Source organism: Betta splendens, chromosome 8 (genome assembly GCF_900634795.4).
Source record: "Betta splendens chromosome 8, fBetSpl5.4, whole genome shotgun sequence".
NCBI lineage: Eukaryota > Metazoa > Chordata > Actinopteri > Anabantiformes > Osphronemidae > Betta > Betta splendens.
The window spans coordinates 4,508,416-4,528,674 of record NC_040888.2 but is presented as its reverse complement, the minus strand read 5'-3'; the positions used below and the strand labels follow the sequence as shown (position 1 = coordinate 4,528,674).

The following is a 20,259-nucleotide window of genomic DNA, read 5'->3' as shown; positions in this document are numbered from 1 at the left end:
GCAGTCGCACATTCATCATGATACAGGAAAGCAGCTACACAAAACGGAAGCATCTCTAATACTAGGATCAGTTTCAGATACTGTTTGAAAAAAAGAAGTCAACTGCTTAAAAAAATAGCATTTAATAGCAAACTCTACTTAAATAACACATTAGTCCATCAGTCATGCTTAAAGTCCATTATCATTTACCAGCTCAGAACTCAAACGCTGCGTAATGATAAATGTTTGTTTAGTCCAGTGACCTCAGACCAGGAGGCAAACGTGCAGTTTCAGGTCGGCCTTTAAAGGGTTTTATGTTGGTAAAACGTGGTTCGAAAACTTGATTGTATCCAACCTGGACCCCCAAAAGCAAAGACTAGAAGACTGCAATGAAATATTAGAGAGGAATTTAAATTCACTTTTGGTAAAGAAGAAATAAAGGCAATGACATGTTTAGTTACCGCTCTATTCATAAAACTATTTTACACACTGAAAATTTTGATCCTCTTTTTTTACTTTCAAATTAGACAAATTCCTTTTCTAGCTATTATTTCAAGCTGTAGGCAAACTATAAGTTAGCTAGTTCATTTTTCCTTATTTAAGCAAACCAAGTGTCAAAAGTCAAACGAGATCAAATGAGCCCTCATGCACATGTTTACACGCACAAAAAGAAGTTTTTCCAAACTCAAACACTTTGGCTTTTGTTTTGAAATTGATTCTCACAAACTTCACGCAAACTCTACAGTAATTGGCTACGAGGTACAGTTGAGCCAAATCTGTTGCAGGCCCAAGTTTCTGTCCTGCATCATACAATAACAGTCTGAATCTCCACCTCCTCTGGGGAGGTGATGACATACTCCTCCTGCTGCTGCACCATCTGTATTCCCTCCTCCATGACTTCCTCTGTGGTAACCATGGTAACCGTTCCTTCTCCAGTCTCCACTGTGCCTGATGTGGCGAGGAGCGTGCCATCGCTGATGGCTGAGGCCAGTGTCATGGCCACCTGCTCCGTCAGGCTTTCAGGCGTCGCGATAGTGATGGTGTCGCCGCAGTCGGAGATGGTCGTGCCTTCCTCGTTCTCCCCCACGTTACGAACGATGATCTGGTGGCTGCCCGTGCCGCCAGCGCCTTGTGACTGGCTGACAATCCGTTGCACTACTTTCATGATCTGGTTCCCCATCTGGCAAAGAGATGACAGGCAGAATTAAAGATAATTAACAGCTAACACCAAGCACATAAAGTCTGCATTCAGTTGTGCTGTGCTACTATGCAGGCTAGTCTTTAAGTATTTGGACTGTTCAGCTCAAGTCATAGAAGTGTGGGCACCCCTGCTTTTCATCTGCCTGATTGTGCAGATGCTATTGTTGGTGCCTTTATGGCGTGTACTGACCTCATTTTCGCTCTCTTGAATGAGTGTGACCTCTTCTTCTTGTATTTCCTCATCTGTTTGAGTCTAGAGAATGAAAGCGGCACATGCTTTAAAAAATAAAAAGCTGCCAGTATTCTACACTAACACTGATACAAGGTAAGGAATGATGAACAGTGATAGAGAGCTGCTGTTTGCGAAGAGCAAAGTATTCCAAATATAGGTGGACAACATAGACATAAAAGTACATCACTAAATTTACATTAAATAGTATTATAATTTCTGTAAATAACTTATCTGAATTCATGCTCGTCATCTCTAGACTTTACCTAGTCTCATTATTATAGCTTAAATTAGACTTGCTGTTAAACCTGTTGCCTAGTGTCTCTCACCTTGATGATATACTCCTGTGTGTCTGCTACCACTGAGGAGAACTCCACCAGGACGGCATGAGGGTCGTCTGATATGATAGCCGCTGAAGAGAGGCCATCCACTGAAGCCTGCTCCTCTGTTACCACACCATGCTGCTCACTGTAATCTTCTTTATTGCAACCGCCTGTTGGAAACAAAAGGAACTGGCATTAGAACATGCTGAAAAAGACTCTGACAACTCAGGAAAGGCCATTGTTTTTGTGTCCATCAAGCATGCTGACCTTTGGCGCGCATGTGACGATTGAGGGTTCCATGCTCAGCAAAGCCTCGTCCACACCTTGGGCATTTAAAAGGCTTCTCTCCAGTGTGATGGCGGATATGTCGAATCAGAGAACCTTTTTCCCTAAAGCCTCTCAGACAGAACTGACACACGTATGGCTTCTCATCGCCATGAGTTCGTTGATGCACTTGTAAGGCATTCTGAACAAGACAGAGCAAGATCTTAGAGAAAGATTACTTGAAAATCTCAACCAGTCAACTTAAATTACTATATAAACAAAAAGCAAACAACAGCTAGTATATTTAAAATCACCTTGGTTTTGTATCCCTTGTTGCACCTGGGACAGTGATAGGGTCTTTCATCCGAGTGTGCTCTCATGTGTTCACGCACATGCCCAACAGTTTTGTATAGCTTGCCACACTCACCACATTTATATCTCCTCTCACTAACATGAACTTCCATGTGCTTCTTTAGAAGGTAACCAGTGAGAAACTCCTTTTGGCAGAGTGTGCATTTAAAAGGTTTGTAACCTGCAAAAATGGATATTTATGTTTGCCACAGCTACTACCTTTTGATCCTAATAATTGAGTTTAAGAGAAAATGTATACAAATATAACACAGCATGCTATGACTTACCTAAATGGCCTTTTATATGAAAGCGGAAGTAATTTAGGCCTTTAAAGGAGCGGTTACAGTGTGGACAATAGTGCAATTTTGAGGATGTTTGATCATCCGCCTCTGTTTCCTGCATAAAAAACAAGTATACACACATCAAGAAAATGTATGCACCAGTAATCTGCATCAGTGAATTACAACTACAATAAACAGAAGTACATGCAATAATTAATCCTTTGGTATTTATTGTGGAGCTTTGACCTTTTGCCCGGTTACACCTACCTCAGCTCCTATCTCCACAAATTCTTCTTTAATCTGAATCTCTGCGATGCCCTCATCAATATTAGGACACTCGGGAACTACTTTATTCATCTCCTCTGCTGATTGTGAGGTCTCCTCCACTGCTGACTCCTCAGTCTCCAGTGCAATACCAGAATTGATGATAGCCTGGCAGATAAGGTTGTTGCCTGCTGCAGCAGCAGCAACCAAGGCTTCGGCCTGAGACTGTTCTACAACCACCTAAAGGCAGAATAGGAATACAAGCAAAATCAAGTTATCAAATGTTTGCAATGTTTGGGTGCAGAAGCATAAAATAGAATATAAATAAAAGTGAGGTATTTTTGTCGACAGCAGTGTGATTTTTAATCCATAGTCATTCCCTACTCACCTGCTGCTCTTGAGTGGTTCCGTCTACCTCCATTGTAAAGTGAACCTGATGAAGAACCTCTTCGGAACCACCCTCAACCACACTGACAACAGAGGTCTGGGCCTCCACCATCTCCTGATCCTCTGGCTGTTGCTCCACAACCACCACTTCTTGTTGGTCAGCCACTGCGGAGGAATCTGCTTCAACTCCTGACCAACACAGATAGACTCAATAGGCTATCACTTCCTTATATACTGTAAACTAATCCCAATCAGTAGCTGCATGTCGTCTTCTATTATTTAACATGAAACAAAATTTTTAGTCAAAAAGGCATCTACTGTAGGGTTCAATTCTCACCTTTTTGTATTCCATCCTTGCTGACCAGGATCTCCTTGTACTGAACGAAGCGAATCTTCTCGGTGCAGGGTGTGAGAGCTTTTAGATGTCTAGTAAGGGCACCTGACTCTCTGAAAGACTGGCCACATAGTGTACAGCGGTACGGCCTTTCATCTAAAAAGGTAACGCACAAGGTAGTAGACGCAATAATAGAGAAAAATGTTGGGAGAAATAAAGCAAAAATTCCTCTGTACCAGTGTGGCGTCGGTTGTGGCGAATGAGTGAGCCTTTAGTACGAAAGGCAGTCCCACATAGGTCACATGAGAAGTTCTTCTGGTCACTGTGAGTTTTCAAGTGTGTTCTTACAATGTTTGTCTGTTGGATAGAAAGAGAGTGAATCAGAGAAATAAATTTGGTAACTGGGAATCTTTTCCTTATGTAAAACCTATACATTCAATATTACCGTTTTAAATGTCTTTTTGCAAATTTGGCAAATGTAGCGTCCCTCCTGGTTGATTTTGTAAACAAGTTTGTCACTGTCGCCATTATCAGATACTGATACTTCAATCACATCTGACTCCTCAGTTACTTTATGTGAGACAATTCTCTTCCTGCGTCCACGGCCCAGTGGACTATTGCTTTCATCTATAAAGAATGCATAAAAATAAAATCAATTGCAAAGTGGAAAATTATTAAATTTCATAATCATCTTCTACGTAATCTAATGCAGACCCACCATTAGAGGTCTTCACTGGTTCATCTGGAGATGCACTGTTAGACGTAATCACCTCTGAAGAACAGGTTTCTGCTGCAGGAGCCTGACAAGATGCAACAGTCAGGAACAATAATTGTTGTATCTCTCCTATACAATAACAGCTGGTAGTGAACATCGCAACGCAGCACTAACCTCTTTGTTGACATCGAGGCTGCTAGCCTCCGCACGTTTGCAGCTCTGGTGAAGCTTGTGCTGAATGAAAGCTTCCAGCGTGGAAAACTCTGACTGACAGCGGCCACACTTGTGGACATCTTCGTCTGGCAGCAAAGGGCAAGGTCGTTATTAGCGTCGGATAACTTTATTGACCTGTGCTGCAAGCTTCCAGCTAGCTGGGGTGTCTCACGGTAAACTTGTCTAAACAAGCTCATTTCGCACATGCTAGCTAACGTTAGCTGCTAGCAACATATCACGATGGAGGAAGTTAGCTAGGCCCAAACGCAATGCATAATAACGCTTTTAGACTTGTGTTAGCTGGTAAGTGGACCAACCTTCGTCTCCCAGGGTAGTCTGGATGGTGATCGTCTCATTGCCGTTCTTCGTTTGCTCCCTCTCTGTTTCTGCCGTATGATTACTTTCTGCATTCATGTCGTTCGAAGTCTCCGTCTCTGTCGCAACGCCGCTAGAAGGAAGGCAAACATGGCGGATTTACGACCCCGTAGCCATAACAACAAAAGGGCACGCGCACAGGTCCAAGTATAGAAAAAGAAAAAACAAGAAAATATTCAACATTCAATTAAATTTTAATTATGTTTTAAGTAGCACATTTATAAAATGAATTTAATTTGTTGATCTATTCTGTTTCCTCTTAAATTAAACACATATTCTACACTGTATTGTGCAATATTTATTTCATATTTGGTCTCACTATCTCTTATTGGTCGCTTAAATATTTGTGTAGACCTACTACAAAAAAGGTCTGTATTGATTTGTTACTCTGTTGTAAAATGTCTCTGAACACCGTCTTATTAAAAACTCTTTATTTGCCGTTAAGTATCAACCATAGTTGGTTTACAGAATAAAATAAGAATAAAAAAATCAAAACAATAAATTATCTAATTTTATTCACATGTTAAATATGTTGTATGATTTACATAAATTATTTTTAAAGGTGATGAGGCGTCATTAAACACAACATGTGCCCGCTGTATTGGCAGCTGTGACTAGAAGTCAAGCTTCTTACGACACATAAGTAAACAAGAAACACTTTACGGCAATAAACATGGCTTCTCAGTTTAGCGGAGTGTTACAGTTGACAGATCTCGATGACTTTATAACTCCTTCTCAGGTATGAAATCATTGTAACATGTTTGGGGTTTTTTTTTCAGAGCAGAAAGAGTTAACGATTTGCTAGACATGCAGAGCAGAACCGAGTGGATAAGGAAGTGACGCTGGTGTGTAGCTAGTGTGTGTAGCATGTTTACTGTTAGCCGTGCTCCCCGTTGGGTCCGCAACCCCCACCAAACAATTCCTCAACTCTGCATCTCATTCTTTACAACGGCTTGTTAAAATGAGACCTTCACACGTTGGTCTAACTGTTATAAAATAAAAGTGTAGAAAAATCAGTCTCTGTTGGTTACGTCAACCCGTTAATGCTAATGTTAGCAGTGATATAATGGTGGTGGGAGTAATGATAGTGCAGTACTGCGGGTTAAGTTACATTGTCTATGATAATACGTTCCTAAGTATTGACTTTGGCATTTTGTTACTTTACCTCACACCTCCCAGCTCCAAAACTATACTTAGGTTTAATGTACACGTGTCTGTTTCGCTGTTTGTTTTACAGGAATGTGTGAAACCTGTCAAAGTACACAAGACACAAGGCAAATCTGTTGCCAAAATTCAGATAGAAGATGATGGAAGTTACGTGCAAGTAAACCAGGTGGATATCAAGGAATAATCAAAACCCGTGTTTTAATTAATAGCAGTATGGATTTGCACTATACTTTTAATTAATTTACCTTTTGGTTGTAGGATGGTGGCAAAAAGAAGCTGGAGAAAGCAAAGATCTCTCTGAATGACTGTTTGGCCTGCAGTGGTTGTATTACCTCAGCCGAAAGTGTCCTTATCACGCAGCAGAGTCATGAGGAGCTTTTCAAAGTCCTGCGCAACAACAAGGTAGAACTTATTGCTTGTGGTCCTCTGGAATTTTGACAGTACGATATCATTTTGTTCATTCTTTTGCCATGTTGTCCACAGGCCAACCCAGCAGAGCAAAAGGTTGTGGTGGTGTCTGTTTCACCACAGTCCAGAGCCTCCATCGCGGCACGCTATAACCTCAGCAGTAGTGAAGCAGGGAGGAAGCTTACCTCTTTTCTCAAAGGTCTTGGTGAGTGCAAATATAATATCTGTCTTTTTACTGTGGTTTTGTGAGCCTAAAGACTAACATGAACAAGAACCAAGGTTGAATTAGACACGGTGATTCCTGATTATTATCATTACAGGGGTTCATCATGTGTTTGATACCAGCTTCAGCCGGAGCTTCAGCCTCTTGGAAAACCAGAGAGAATTTATTGAGCGTTTCCAGAGGAAAGAGCGAGACAAAAAGGCTCTGCCCATGCTAACATCTGCCTGTCCAGGTAATGTCCAGATACAAGTAGCAACTTTCATAATTTTTATAGTGAAACACTGATGTGTCAGTTAGACTTTACTTTAGATCAATACTTGTTCAATATTTGTTCATTTTCAGCCAAACTAAGTTTTCTAGTGTTGATGTGTTCGTCCAGGTTGGATCTGCTATGCAGAGAAGACCCACGGGGACTTCATTCTACCACATATTAGTACCACTCGCTCTCCCCAGCAGATGATGGGTTCCTTGGTTAAAGGCTATTTTGCTGAACAACAGGTAAAGTTTCTGTAAATTTAAATGGTTTGACTTAGACATTCAAGCAGAAAGGGAACACTGATTGCTAGGTAGTACATTGCTGGTACCTAAGTGATTTCTATGTATGGTATGTGGGCTTACTGAAAATGAATAAAATATGAGTTGTCCATTATGTATGTATTATACGGTTGACAGGGGCTGAGTCCACAGCAGATCTACCATGTGGCAGTAATGCCCTGCTTTGACAAGAAACTTGAGGCATCAAGATCAGACTTTTACCTCACCAAAGCCGAGACACGAGAGGTGGACTGTGTCATCACCTCTGGTACAGTAATAGCTTTATTCAAATCATTACTTTTTATGAATGTTGAATATCTCATATTTTATACTTTCACTGTGCTGTATAGGAGAGGTTCAGAAAATGCTGGAGGAGGAAAATGTTTCCCTTAATGAACTGGAGCCAGCAGCCCTCGATAATGTGTAGGTTTGATTGATTTTATTGACCTGTTGTGTAAAATAGCATAAACCATAAATGTCCAGTATAACTGAATAATTCATTCTACATTTTATTGTTGACTCAGGTTCAGCAGCGTTTGTGGTGATGAGTTCCTGAGTCATGCTGGGAGTGCGTCAGGGGGTTACCTCCATCACGTCTTCACCTTTGCTGCAAAGCAGCTATTTGGTGAAGAAGTGAAGGAGCTTACTTACAAGACCATGAGGTAAGTCTAGCTCAAATTTTAAATGATTTGTATTAATGGAGCTTTGATTATACAGATTTAAACAAGTCACTATTACAGTTAATTCAGAATATTTTTATTTCTACTCAATGCTTAATTATATAACAGAAATAATAATTTCAATTCAATTCCAACTCTAATTGCACCATTCTAAACTGTCCTTTCTTAAACTGTGAATTTCAAATCAACCTGTATTTCCCACATCAACCCATGGCCCCTGCCACAGGAATAAAGACTTCCAGGAGGTGACTCTAGAAAAAGATGGAGTAGTTCTGTTGTCATTCGCTTCTACATACGGCTTCCGAAACATCCAGAACCTTGTGCAGAAACTTAAGAGGGGAAAGTCACCATATCACTTCGTAGAAGTCATGGCTTGTCCTTCGGGTAATGAGAGACATTCACAAATATTTTATATTCTATTGAGATGTTACAGTACAATACAATTTGAGTCATAATAGCTCACAATTTCTATTGCCTAGGTTGATTGATTGTAGGTTCATATAAAGCCATGCTTTCTTCTTGTCACATCAGGTTGTCTAAATGGTGGTGGACAGGTGAAGCCTGTTGCTGCTCAGAACCCAAAGGAGCTTCTTCAGAAGGTCGAGGAGCTGTACAGGTCTGAGCGCCCTCTACCACCAGAAGATGACGCACACGTGGCAAAGCTGTATCATTCCTGGCTTCAAAGTATAGGAGAGGAAAGAGCCAAAGAGCTGCTACATACAAAGTACCATGCTGTAGAGAAGATGACAAACGGACTCACTATGAAGTGGTGATGGCTGTGTTGTGGCAGCATGATTTTAAAGTTTTATTTTTTTCATTCAGCAAACACCAACTTTAGAACTATCAAAATAGGTCACCGTTTGTGATAATGACAATCTTACAATATTGATCATCCTTTCTCATGATCAGCATTTTCTCATTTCTCATATATACATGGCAATAATTTACTTGACACCTAAAAATGTACATTAAAAATTAAACAGAATAATAGCTTTCCTATTTATTTGTGATTTTATTTGTATGTACTGTATGTGCACATTTATAGACATGGAATAAACAAATGATTAATTACAATCATGTGTTTAAGATCTATTTTAAATGTCCACAGAACATAGATTTAGGCTGACATGTTTTATTGGCTAATCTTCACTCTGATTAGTGTTGAAGGTTATACAAAGTAAGGATCTGTGTTCACAATGTCAATAAGTAAAAGCTACATGTAGGCAGAAAATGAACACTGACAAAAGGGGAAATAAACATAACAGAAATAAGTCAAGAAAATCAAAACAATGTCTGTCCCAAAACCAGTCAGACAAAAATTTACATGTTAAGTTTTTTCAGGTAAAATAGCTGTTAGCAGTGAGGCTACAGTGAGTTTCTGCATAGCAGCATCTACTTATGTAGCGTTTGATTAAAGCAGCTTCACACTTGTCAATAATGCAGTGTTTTGTAATTAATGTAGGTCCTTTGAGAATCATCCAGACCCAGCAACTGGGTCAAATGTAAGGTAAAAGCAGCAAACACCACACTCTACAGTTGTGTGTCTTGTTCCTTTGTGTTCAGAGATCTTAAACCAGCTGTCAGGGTCTGAGAAGCCCCCACTCTAAAGCCAACAGGGCATGAGGAGGAAGTCTCTCCTTGGGCTTCTTAAATTTGTCCTTCTCCTTCCGCAGGGCCCTCAGCACCTCGATCGGGTCCGTCTTCCCTGTGAACTTTTGCACACCTTCCTCCCTACAGTGACAAATGTTTAGTGTTGTCAATCAGCAATCTGAACCTGTTTTAGGCCAAAGTTATGAAGAAATGGAGAAAATAGAAAGGTTTAAATTTCAACATAACTAGAGGCTTCTCATGTGGGAGGTTTTCATTTTTCAATTTCACTCGACTGACTGTCAGTCTCCCTCTGGTGGCAGCATGACTGGTAAAACGTAATTACTGTAGCCTTTTTATTTCTATATATTAGAATGTACATAAATATTCTAACTTACGACAAGCGCAGAAAAGGGTTGTATTCAAATTCCTCCATTAGGGTAGATGGCACCGTGGGTTTGTCATCATCATCTCTTGCCTGGAGACACAAGAATAAGGAAACTTGATAAATCATCCCTTGTGTATTTAAAGGACAAAAAGAAAAAAACACTCCTCAATATAAAAATATATATACACTACTGACCCCTCTTTATATCCATCTTTAGTAAAAAGCAACAGATTGCAGAGAGTTGATAATGTCAATTATATTGCTTACCCTCGCCCAGCTCAACATCTCTTTAACCTTCTCGTTCTCTGGTTCCACCAGCATCGCAAACTTCAGATTCTTAATGGTGTATTCATGTCCACAAAACACCTTCTACACACAAACAAAGCAACAATTCCATTAGTCAAGGTTTCGTGCCGTTTTTAGATGTGTGTGACCGATGAAACTGCACTCGATCCTTTTATTGTGTTGATTCATGACAACAGCGCTAATCTAATAGATGCAGACACTCAGCATCCGGCAGCATCTCCTATTTCTACTAACCGTGTCTTGTGGTAGAGATCCCAGCACTTTGGTAAGATTGTGGTACATCTGTTCTGCCGTTCCCTCAAGAAATCGCCCACATCCACCAATAAAAAGTGTATCCCCTACCAACCAAAAACAACAACAATAGATTCATAGTGTAATAATAAAATAAAATATAATATGTATATATTTGCTTGACAACATGACAAAAGTCATTGAAAAGTCACATGACTCCTCAAAAGTGAGATTTATCATAAAAAATAGCGCCTGGATATAGTAACAAGTTTAAGATGCAGCTCTTCTATTTAAAGTGCTTCAATCGATATTTATTTTCCAGAACCTGTGAACACAGCAGGGGCATCAGTGCACTCATCCTCCCAAACAAAGTAGCACATGTGGCCAGAGGTATGGCAGGGCGTAAACAGGCACCTCACATTGATGGAGTTAAACTGCAAATAGAGTTAAGCCAGTGTCAAAAGAGGCCGAGGCAGAGACGAAGGTAAACAGGAATTCTGTGTGAATACCAATGCTTGTAGGCACCTTCAGTTCCTGACTGTTGGAGACTTTATCCGTCAAACCTCCAATCCGATCATCCCCTCCATAAACTCTTAAACCAGGTACATCCTTTAGCAAAGCTTCATTGCCCCGAGCGTGGTCCCTGATTTGCATAAATAGAACATTAACAGTGCATTATTTCGTTTATACTGTTAACCTGCATTTTCTCTTCGACCTCAGCAAACATTGTTCTTACCAGTGATGGTGTGTGGTGAGAATAGCTGTCAGAGTCAAGTCCTCTCTCTTCACTATTTCTAGCAACTGCACAACAAGCACAGAAGTTACTATATGACTCAGGCAAGCAGGAGCAATTTAAAGAGCAAAACCCCTTAACTAACGTTGTCCTTTACTCCAGTACTTTTGATATCTTTTATTATATATATTTTTTTTAATTTTATTTTGATGAGCTCGTGTGTATTTCACCCTGTGAGGAACAGCAGGATCCACGGCGATGGCGAGTTTACTCTGCTCCTCTATCACCAAGTACATGTAGTTGTCTTCCAGGATGGAGATCACCTTTACCTTCATGGCACCCTCCTACGCATGCGCAACACAGTGCACAGCGAAGTACACTAGGCAAATATTATACTAGAATACTACTATGCTATATTATTATCATACACAATTATGGCGCTCTCGTCTGCATTAGCTGTAGACACTGACGCTGTTAAAACGTTAACTTACAGTAGCTGTAGAAACATGCTAGTGGTCGCTGCCAACAGCTGCAAACTGGCTCCGCTGTGACGAAGCTCAAGACTTTCTGCAACTTCATCAAACAGTCTGCACAAATCAAGCAAGAGCACGCTTACCTCAGTTGGCCTGGTTCCGAATGGGACGTTTACTGCGGAGCTGCTTCAGCGGCGCTTACAGAATTATTACTTTACATTTTTGCCATGAGAGCAGGAAGTTATCGCGACATTAGCCATGAAAAATCCAAGACATTTTAATCGAGACGGAAGCATTCAACCAGCTGTGATTTATTTTAAACCATATTAGGATGTTAGGAATGTTTACATCGTACTAGTTTGATGAATTGAATGTCAACCGTTAAATAATCCTTAACATGTTTGTAAAACATATGTTTTGCTTTTATGCTAGAATAACAATATTGCTGTCATTTGATATAACTACTTCAATCAAATAGCTTTGTTTATTGTAAATATGATGTTAAATTATAAATCTGGGTCTTGTAATGATCCACTTTAGTCCCTTTTTTCTTATGCTACTACTTATCAATGGAAAATGTCCCATAATGAAACGTGTCATTCCTATTAGTTAAGCTTGCTGATGTAATTACAGAGAAGCTGCATCTTCTTGTAACCTGAACAGAGATGTCATCAGTCAGAATAAGTGACCTCTGTATGACTATCCACACTTAACATGAGTGTATTTATACTGAACTACAAGAGATGTGTTTTATTGCTTTTCCCAAAGAACACAATGCACCATTCTTCGCAGGATTGTGTTTTACATGCAAAATCGCACTAAGTACCAATTAATACTGGAAAGTCAGTAGATAATCATGTGCAAGCAAATGTTAAAAGAAAGACATGATGAATCTTTCCAGAAAAGAATTAAACATTAATACAAAGCTTTAAAGACAAATAAATCATTTTATCAATTTACAGAATTTTACACATATTTTAACATTTGTTATTTAGTGGCTCTTGGATGAAACGGTAGTTATGAAAGTAATGTGGCATAAAACTAAGTGGACTCTATAATTTCAAATTTACAGATTAATAAACCTATCGCTCATTTAAAGCATTAAATTAATGGCCATTTATACCTTAAAACTGTCACACCAACATCAGAAAAACACACAAATTCAACTAAAACAATGGATTAGTTTATAGCCATATTAGGGCTTGACATAGCGATATTACATCTGTGCCCTGACAGAGAAAATTTAGCTTTATTTAAAATCACAGGTAAATGAGAAATTTATATATAGAGTACTGACAGCTTACAATGTTGTAAGTGGTTGGTTAGAAACAGACAGCACAAGTAAACGAGGCGTCACTCCTTTGGCACTCGGAAACCATCCTTCTCTTTCCGGAGGCTCCTCATTGTTTCAATTGGGTCTGTCTGCTTTACGTGATCCTGGACGGACTTCTCTCTGAAGTAAATGTTTAAATTAGTAAGGAAGTACGTAAGGCAGCACTATAACTATAACCAAATTTTAACAGTCTTAAATGACGACATACTTTACTCTCATAAAGGGGTTATATGTGAATTCATCTTCCAAAGTGGATGGAATTGTGGGTTCACCGTTGCTACACTTCTCCTACAGGAAAATACACAGATGCAGATGTTTTATTTTCAGTAACTTATTTCTGACTGAGGCCATTTTGTTTGGGATTAAACAAGTTAAAAAATACCTTTGCCCATGCTAGTTTCTTCTGAATTACTTCATTGTCCGGTTCCACATGACGAGCGAACTTCAAATTGCTGACGGTGTATTCATGACCACAATAAACACGCTAAGACACAAACATGCTGCAGTCAGGGGTTATTCACACTTAATGAACACTCAGCTTGTGTCTCTAATAGCTTTAATCCTAATTGCCTCTCAAAGTGATAATGGATGTCACTAGTTTGCTACTGCATTAAGAGAATTGACATTGCAGGTGAAAATGTATAGTTACTGTTTCAGGAGGAAGGCGTCCTAGAATTTCTATCAAAGCTTTGTACATCTGCTCTGCCGTACCCTCAAAGAATTTACCACAACCAGCCACAAACAGTGTGTCGCCTGCATAGAAAAACACAAGTGACCTTAACATATCAGCCCATGGTAATGAAAGATTGATCAAAGTTAAGTCAGACATGACATGGCATTTCTGCTGGATCAAAAACCACATACCTGTGAAAACAGCTGGTGGCTCAATGCTGTCTTCTTTTGTTACAAAGTAGCAGATGTGTCCAGTTGTGTGACATGGAGTAAACAGACATTTGACGCTAAGTGATCCAAGCTGGGAAAAGAGGGACACTGGTTACAACCCATCAGTCACTACAGCTTCTGTGACTCTAGAAGACATTCGGTTCGGTCTTACTTTGAAATGGTGGGAATGAGAAACTTTCTTTGTCAAAGCATCGACTCTGTCATCTCCTCCGTAGACCTTCAGCCCTGGCATTAGCTTTACCATCTTCTCGTTTCCACTAGCATGATCCCTAGGAAGAAAAGAGCAAGTTATGTTATTTACCTCCAGCGTTTGTAGAAACGCACCATAAATAGAACACCCATGTCACCTACCAGTGATGATGTGTGGTTAGAATTGTTGTGAGTTTTACACCATGTTTTCTTACAGCTTCCACAACCTGTTAAAGGTACAAAATGTCTCTTAGCTGAAATCTAAAGCTGATTCATTAATGTAAATACTAATAAGTAAGTTGGTGCTGGTTGCGCAAGAACATTAGCTGCTCATGTGTGATTTTACACACAGTACACTGACACCATCTGACATTATTATGGAATCTTTTAACAAGGACTATGAGAATAAAGGGTGTAATATGGTGAAGGCACAGACCTTGATCGGCTCCACGGGGTCAACCACGGCTGCTTCCTTCGTGTCTGCGTCAATCAGGAGGTACATGTAGTTGTCGCTGAGCGCCGGGAGCAGTTCAACCCTCATGTTGGCACGTCCCACCGGAGGCTTCCTGGCTGCGGTGTGAAGAAGAGCAGCTGCCTGGGCCTGGACTTCTACAGGTGCTGCACAGGAGGAGCCGGGTCAATGTTTAACAGACGCTCGCCGATGGTCTGCTTCAACCCGCTGTAGTCTTGCATAATGCATGACAGCTTCACTTGTCGCTAAAACTGAAATATTTACTGCGACACTAGACGCACGGTCTCAATGACATCACAAACAGCGTCTTTACTGGGCGTAAACACGTTCAACGCTAGCTTATATGCTACTTGTAAACATCAAATAGCTTTGACTTGTGGTCGCGTAGCGTCCAAACCCATTCATGACAGCACCTGGGGAGATTTACGTACGTAGAGTCAACAGGCCATCTGCAGCCTCCTCCCCAAGACACTACACAAGATAAACACAACACCAGCGTCCTAACGCTACCATGCTAAAGCTAACATGCTAAATGTGTAGCTGCTAGCAACGAAAAGCCATGTACCAAATTTGAATGCAGTCGCCGCTCCTACTAGAGTGCAGGCACTCCCCACTAGTGTCTTGACTAACATAACAACAGAATATATGGCCTTATCATGTTGGTATGAACCAGAAAAGTTTGGCTCCGGCTGATTCCGCCTCCTCCTCAACCCTGCAAGGCTCCACCAATCAAGTCTGGGGGAGTTGATCGTGAATCATTAATAATAAGTGGAAAAGAAAACAATGTTATTTAAATACATAATGTAACATGTTTATGTGATGCGGTTCTATCTTTTAGGGTCGTTTAGCTGCCACAAGCAACAATTTAAATTTAAATTTTATTTTCGCGCAGAGTATTTGCCCCTTCACGCTTGCCGTAGGTAAATAATCTTCCTTCACCGGAACTAGAGTGTCGGTCAAAGTTTGGTAAAACAGGTGCTGTCTGTCTGCTGTAGAGAGGCAGAAACCTTTTTAGTTCTTCGTCATGACAGCACGAAATATATCACAGTTTTGGGAATGGGGGAGGAAGATTATTTGTGTTGGGAGGAACTACGCGGATCACGCCAAGGAGCTGAAGAATGCAGTTCCCACAGAACCCGTGCTGTTTCTGAAGCCTCCTTCCGCCTATGTGAGGGAGGGCTCCCCGATCCTGATGCCCGCGTACACCAGCGAACTGCACCATGAGGTGGAGCTGGGGGTGGTGATCGGGAAGGGGGGCACGGCCATCTCGCAGTCCGCCGCCATGGGCCACGTCGCGGGCTACGCGCTGTGCTTGGACATGACCGCCCGGGACATCCAGGACGAGTGCAAGTCCAAGGGTTTGCCCTGGACCCTCGCCAAAGCTTTCAACACCTCCTGCCCGGTCAGTGAGTTCATCCCCAGAGAGCGCATCCCTGACCCCGGCAACGTCAAACTCTGGCTGAAGGTCAACGACCAGCTGAGGCAGAGCGGCTCCACGTGTCAGATGATTTTCTCCGTCCCCTATCTTATCAGCTACATCAGTGACGTCATCACCCTGGAGGAGGGGGACGTCATCCTGACGGGGACCCCCAAAGGAGTCTCGGCCGTGCAGGAGCACGATGAGCTGCAGGCTGGGATAGAAGACGTAGTCACCATGAGTTTCAGAGTGGAAAGACGAGACCAGCTGTGAAGGACATTTTTTGAGAAAAAGGGAGCTGGAAGGAAGAGACTGATTTTACTTTAAAAGTGCAATCCAATTCTTAAAATATTCTGTTTTTGTCTGTGTGCATCAGCAGATGGCAGTGTAGCGCCGTCAGAACCACATGAATCCTGCGTTGTACTTTTTTGGGACGCGTAAAACAGGTTTATTACATTACTTGATTCAGGGATATGAAAAATAATTGCCACACATTGTCACTGTTTAGGTTCAGATCACATGTGGAACCAAAAGTATTTAGAAACAAACAAATCTAATAAAAGAAAATCAAAAAATTTGTTTTACAAAGCATTATACACTCTACATTTAAGTGCAACTACCTCAAAATTGCTAATAAATGGACTTGTAATGAATGAGGTTTATTATATCGCATCACTCTTGAAGGTGAAGCTAACTTCAGTTGAGAAAAACTAAGATTAAATGCTGCAATAAAAGAAAAGGAATAATTCTTTTAAGATACTATAAAATCTGAAAACTAACTTGAGGGTATCTGAACGTATCTGAACGTTTCACCCTGTGAGCATTTCTTAGTTTGAATACTTCTGCTAAAAGCCTCTCAGGATGTGCAGCCTTCGTTTGTGTAGTGTTTGCGTCAAACACTTTTAAAGTTACATGAGGTTTATCCCAGATCAGTTCAAGTCAGAGAGTGTAGAGGTCCAACGATTTGGCAGTGGCTAAATGTGGTTTCTCTTGTAGTTGGAAAACATCGTGCTGCTTGAGTGTGTTTTTCTCAGGATGTTTAATGGGGAGACACTGTTTTAAACCAAGATTTGGACAAAGTTGTAGATGTGATGTATATTAGTGCACAGTGAGCTGCTAATTCCTTAGTGGGCTACACGTTGTCTCCTTTGCCAAAACCACTTAATGAAACAATATTTAATGCGGTTGCTCCTATCACCCAGTAATGTCTCTTTACTTCCAGGCAGCGGGCCTTCACCATATCCACATTCTTTCTGGTCTGTTTAACATCTGTTCCAGGTTCAATTACAATTCTCCCACAGGCCTCTCTGTTTTCAGGATCAATCAAAGCCTCCATCAACCTGTCCCAGGCCGGTCTGATGTAACCTGAGTATGCGTGCATCATCTTCCCACACCTGTAGTTGCAGGGCATGTTTTCTAAAGGCCTGACAGCTTGCTGACCCTCAGGGAGCCTAAGATTGTATATTTCAATCAATGGAACGTTTACAGATCCAGTTAGATCTGGGTCTGTGGAAATGTAGTCACAGTCTCGTCTTTCCCCCTGAAAAGCTAGAATAGGGTTGGAGCAGGGCATAGTATATGGTCACAGGTGTCGTCTTTAATGGGATATGAATCATAATGTTCATTCTCCCTGCGTGGTTTAAGGTATTATACTGTCACAGGTTTTAACAGTAACATCAAAGCACAAGCTCAAGTCTGGTTTAGCGTTTACTGTATGAAGCAGCATTTTGTCACCACGGTGGAGCCTGAGAACAATTATTTGGCCGTTCTAATGGCGGAGGGGATTACATGGAGATCCCAGTGTCCCAGCACAGATTAAATAGCAAGCAGTGATGTCAACATGTTGCCCATGATAGGAGCAAAGGAATGAGTGTTGGTCTATCTGTGTGTCTCTTTCAGGATGAATTATTGTTGCCTTGGGGATCACTTAACTTTCAGCCTGGCAGCAGCATCACTTCAGTGGATCATATGTCCAATATTTTGGTTTGTCAGATACGAAAGAAAATCTCAATAAGCCTGAGTTCCCAGGGAATCAAATGTTAGCGTCATACATAAAAGTTTTTAAAAAATCATTTACACAAGCAGCTGAATATGATGCTTTGCACCAACTGTAACATGCCGCATGTGTCTTATTACCTCAGACGTTGGCAGCCATCAGTCCGTCAGAAGGTTCAGTGTAGAGGAATCTTGCTTGCGGTGATTGGGTCAAATCTCAGGTTCACACAGAAAAGTGCACGCAGGTTTGAACATGTGCTCAAATCCTGTCCTTGAGTAATGTCATATATAGAATATATATTATTTTTATGACACAAATTATACTTTCTATTATAATTATAATTATAATAATTATACTATATGATCAAATACGTAATGTTGACTATTGATTGTAAAATGCACACACACGCGTTGGCACTGACCTTTGCTGGCAGACGGGAGCACCGTCTCCATTCACTGGGACCCGGTGCAACATGTGAAAGTGCTTTACGGCCTGGCAGCGTGCGAGCGAGTCCAGAAAATGACCGTTCGTGATGCCTGGCTTTGCGTGCTGCGCAGTATGTCACCAGACGGTGTTGTGGTGCAGCCATTCTTGGAAGGAAAACCACCATCACATGCAATCCATGGAAGGTCTGAGTCAGAGCGGATGCATGTGACATGTCATATGTAGACATGGACTCCCGGACGAAGGGGCTGCTGTTGGAGTTTACACTGGATCTTCTTTCCATGTGGCCGAAGACAGGTTTAATGCAGAGAAACCATTAAACTCGTTTACAATAAATGTATAACAGGCTTTTGTGCAGCAAATCACTCACCATGGGATTATTTGTAGTTTGAAGTAAGGGGGTTGTTCTTTGTTGCAGAATAATGAATAGGGATTTTTTGCAAATAAAAAGGAACCATGCATGGAGACCAGGTGTGACCCTTCAAAAGGATCTGACCACACCTTGTCAAGGCGCAGGTGGCAAAGCCAAGTGGGTAAGGAAGTATGGAGCGTTTGATTTTAATGTGCTTCCATATGTTTGAATTTCCCCAAGTCGTGTAAAAATACATGTTCTCCCAAAAGCGTTTCCAGTTTCGTTGTGTTTTTTTTTGGAGAACGCCGTGTGAAGCAGGTTTCCGTCCATTTGGCAGCAGTGTCTCAGTTAGGACCTCATCAACCGAGTGTAAATCTCTCCATAAACTCTGACTGCTCAAGTTTTCCAATCAAAGCTTAATAAGGACTCCATGGCTGGTGAACTGTGGACTGAAACGGCAACTGAAACGAGTCCAGAAAAACAATGTTGTAAAACCCTACTGTAAAAGTTCCTAATGCCATATCCCTAAAAAAAGTCCTCAATTCATGCGGAGCTATTTGAAAATCTCTACGACCCAAATTACATTCTCATCAATTAAAGTTGGAGTCACAATTTAACAAGATACTGTGAGGCCTAAACCACAGGGAAGAGAGAAAATCCCCCAGCATTTATTCTGTGAATTGGAGGAGACTGTGGTATGGGTGGAAAATGTGTGGAGGCCTTCGTGTAACCCGTCTTCATTTGTGGCTGCGTGGAGAGAAACCACGTTTACGCTCTAATCCCGCGTTTTTTATCTGCTGTGCAGAAATCAGAGCGCCCCATCCCCCTCGCGCAGCGTTTCTTCTTTCCTGTGCCTGTAATTCCCAAATAATAGCCAGCACACAAACGTACATAATAACATCCCTCATCAGGTCTAATCGCAAATAGTCGCAGTGGCCTGTGACTCAATCCACATTTGGCCATTTTCACTCATGCAACAATATCCACAATGGTGGAACTCCATGTGTTTTAGGCTGTGGCCTGAGATTCCTGGAAGCTGCTTGTCTGCTAAAGCTCAACAAATGACTGTCTCCCTGAGAAAGGAAGAGCTGCAGCTTTTTGACATTAAGCAGTCAGAAATATTGGTTCATTTTTTTCTGTTACAGTAGGTGTGGTTGTTGTTAAATACCTTAACAGATGAGACACACTGACACTCATAGACTAAGTATTGTTAGTCTGTTCAGAAATTAAGACGGATATAGGAGTGTGTTCATCTGCAATACAAAAATCACGTCATTGCATCAGTCAATATGTTGATTTATGAGGATTTGTGCAAAATCTAATCAAAACCCAAACCCACATGTGTTTTTTAGCATTTCTGTGGAATAATTTGTGCCTGATATGGGTTTTCCCCCAGAACAGTTCTTAAAAGCCTTGTGAACATAAATTATTCCTTTCAACAGTTTAACCATTCGATGTCTATTATTTTTTTATTTATTATTTTGACTGACTCTCATTCTGATCAGCAT

The 20,259-nt window shown here is 41.0% G+C and overlaps 5 protein-coding genes across 6 annotated transcripts; 2 read left to right on the top strand and 3 right to left on the bottom strand.

Annotated features, from left to right (window-relative positions):
• Positions 1–106: 106 nt before the first annotated feature.
• e4f1 (E4F transcription factor 1) lies at positions 107–5,018 on the bottom strand. Its single transcript, XM_029159091.3, has 14 exons — positions 4,858–5,018; positions 4,502–4,626; positions 4,331–4,412; positions 4,058–4,239; positions 3,849–3,969; positions 3,616–3,768; positions 3,280–3,467; positions 2,895–3,131; positions 2,634–2,742; positions 2,310–2,527; positions 1,999–2,197; positions 1,738–1,901; positions 1,370–1,432; positions 107–1,159 (listed from the first exon to the last, which is right to left on the bottom strand). The coding sequence occupies exons 1-14, from the start codon at positions 4,952–4,954 to the stop codon at positions 785–787; spliced, it is 2,313 nt and encodes a 770-aa protein (XP_029014924.1). The 5' UTR covers positions 4,955–5,018; the 3' UTR covers positions 107–784.
• Positions 5,019–5,518: 500 nt separating this feature from the next.
• On the top strand, positions 5,519–9,001 carry narfl (nuclear prelamin A recognition factor-like). The gene is made up of 11 exons (XM_029159114.1): positions 5,519–5,654; positions 6,153–6,248; positions 6,341–6,484; positions 6,566–6,695; positions 6,811–6,945; positions 7,093–7,211; positions 7,386–7,515; positions 7,598–7,670; positions 7,772–7,909; positions 8,154–8,311; positions 8,459–9,001. Exons 1-11 carry the CDS (start codon positions 5,589–5,591, stop codon positions 8,698–8,700), a joined length of 1,431 nt encoding a protein of 476 aa, XP_029014947.1. The 5' UTR covers positions 5,519–5,588; the 3' UTR covers positions 8,701–9,001.
• On the bottom strand, positions 8,690–11,940 carry LOC114860493 (hydroxyacylglutathione hydrolase-like protein). Of its 2 annotated transcripts, XM_029159137.3 has the most exons (9): positions 11,789–11,940; positions 11,403–11,516; positions 11,176–11,240; positions 10,965–11,082; positions 10,765–10,873; positions 10,443–10,546; positions 10,170–10,271; positions 9,913–9,992; positions 8,690–9,658 (listed from the first exon to the last, which is right to left on the bottom strand). In XM_029159137.3, the coding sequence occupies exons 2-9, from the start codon at positions 11,505–11,507 to the stop codon at positions 9,508–9,510; spliced, it is 834 nt and encodes a 277-aa protein (XP_029014970.1). In that variant the 5' UTR covers positions 11,508–11,516; positions 11,789–11,940; the 3' UTR covers positions 8,690–9,507. The 2 variants fall into 2 exon arrangements, with proteins under 2 accessions (XP_029014970.1, XP_029014971.1); XM_029159138.3 differs by having other exon boundaries at positions 11,403–11,911.
• A 440-nt stretch (positions 11,941–12,380) lies between these two features.
• Positions 12,381–15,280, bottom strand: LOC114860490 (hydroxyacylglutathione hydrolase, mitochondrial-like). Its single transcript, XM_029159134.3, has 9 exons — positions 15,108–15,280; positions 14,507–14,688; positions 14,233–14,297; positions 14,033–14,150; positions 13,843–13,951; positions 13,628–13,731; positions 13,361–13,462; positions 13,187–13,266; positions 12,381–13,098 (listed from the first exon to the last, which is right to left on the bottom strand). Exons 1-9 carry the CDS (start codon positions 15,172–15,174, stop codon positions 12,999–13,001), a joined length of 927 nt encoding a protein of 308 aa, XP_029014967.1. The 5' UTR covers positions 15,175–15,280; the 3' UTR covers positions 12,381–12,998.
• A 137-nt stretch (positions 15,281–15,417) lies between these two features.
• Positions 15,418–19,022, top strand: fahd1 (fumarylacetoacetate hydrolase domain containing 1). The gene has a single exon (XM_029159147.3). It carries the CDS (start codon positions 15,567–15,569, stop codon positions 16,230–16,232), a length of 666 nt encoding a protein of 221 aa, XP_029014980.1. The 5' UTR covers positions 15,418–15,566; the 3' UTR covers positions 16,233–19,022.
• Positions 19,023–20,259: the final 1,237 nt, after the last annotated feature.

Coding starts and splice junctions, on each gene's coding strand:
- narfl (XM_029159114.1), top strand. CDS start 5,589: ATGGCTTCTCAGTTTAGCGGAGTGTTACAGTTGACAGATCTCGATGAC. Junction 6,696..6,810: donor CTCTTTTCTCAAAGGTCTTG/GTGAGTGCAAAT, acceptor TTATCATTACAG/GGGTTCATCATGTGTTTGAT. Junction 7,212..7,385: donor GCTATTTTGCTGAACAACAG/GTAAAGTTTCTG, acceptor TACGGTTGACAG/GGGCTGAGTCCACAGCAGAT.
- LOC114860490 (XM_029159134.3), bottom strand. CDS start 15,174: ATGTTAGTCAAGACACTAGTGGGGAGTGCCTGCACTCTAGTAGGAGCG. Junction 14,689..15,107: donor GGCGACTGCATTCAAATTTG/GTACATGGCTTT, acceptor CCTCCTGTGCAG/CACCTGTAGAAGTCCAGGCC. Junction 13,463..13,627: donor GACGCCTTCCTCCTGAAACA/GTAACTATACAT, acceptor TTTGTGTCTTAG/CGTGTTTATTGTGGTCATGA.
- fahd1 (XM_029159147.3), top strand. CDS start 15,567: ATGACAGCACGAAATATATCACAGTTTTGGGAATGGGGGAGGAAGATT.
- e4f1 (XM_029159091.3), bottom strand. CDS start 4,954: ATGAATGCAGAAAGTAATCATACGGCAGAAACAGAGAGGGAGCAAACG. Junction 3,970..4,057: donor GCAAAAAGACATTTAAAACG/GTAATATTGAAT, acceptor TCTATCCAACAG/ACAAACATTGTAAGAACACA. Junction 2,743..2,894: donor TTGTGGAGATAGGAGCTGAG/GTAGGTGTAACC, acceptor TTTTTTATGCAG/GAAACAGAGGCGGATGATCA.
- LOC114860493 (XM_029159137.3), bottom strand. CDS start 11,507: ATGAAGGTAAAGGTGATCTCCATCCTGGAAGACAACTACATGTACTTG. Junction 11,083..11,175: donor CTCACCACACACCATCACTG/GTAAGAACAATG, acceptor TATGCAAATCAG/GGACCACGCTCGGGGCAATG. Junction 9,993..10,169: donor AGATGTTGAGCTGGGCGAGG/GTAAGCAATATA, acceptor TTGTGTCTCCAG/GCAAGAGATGATGATGACAA.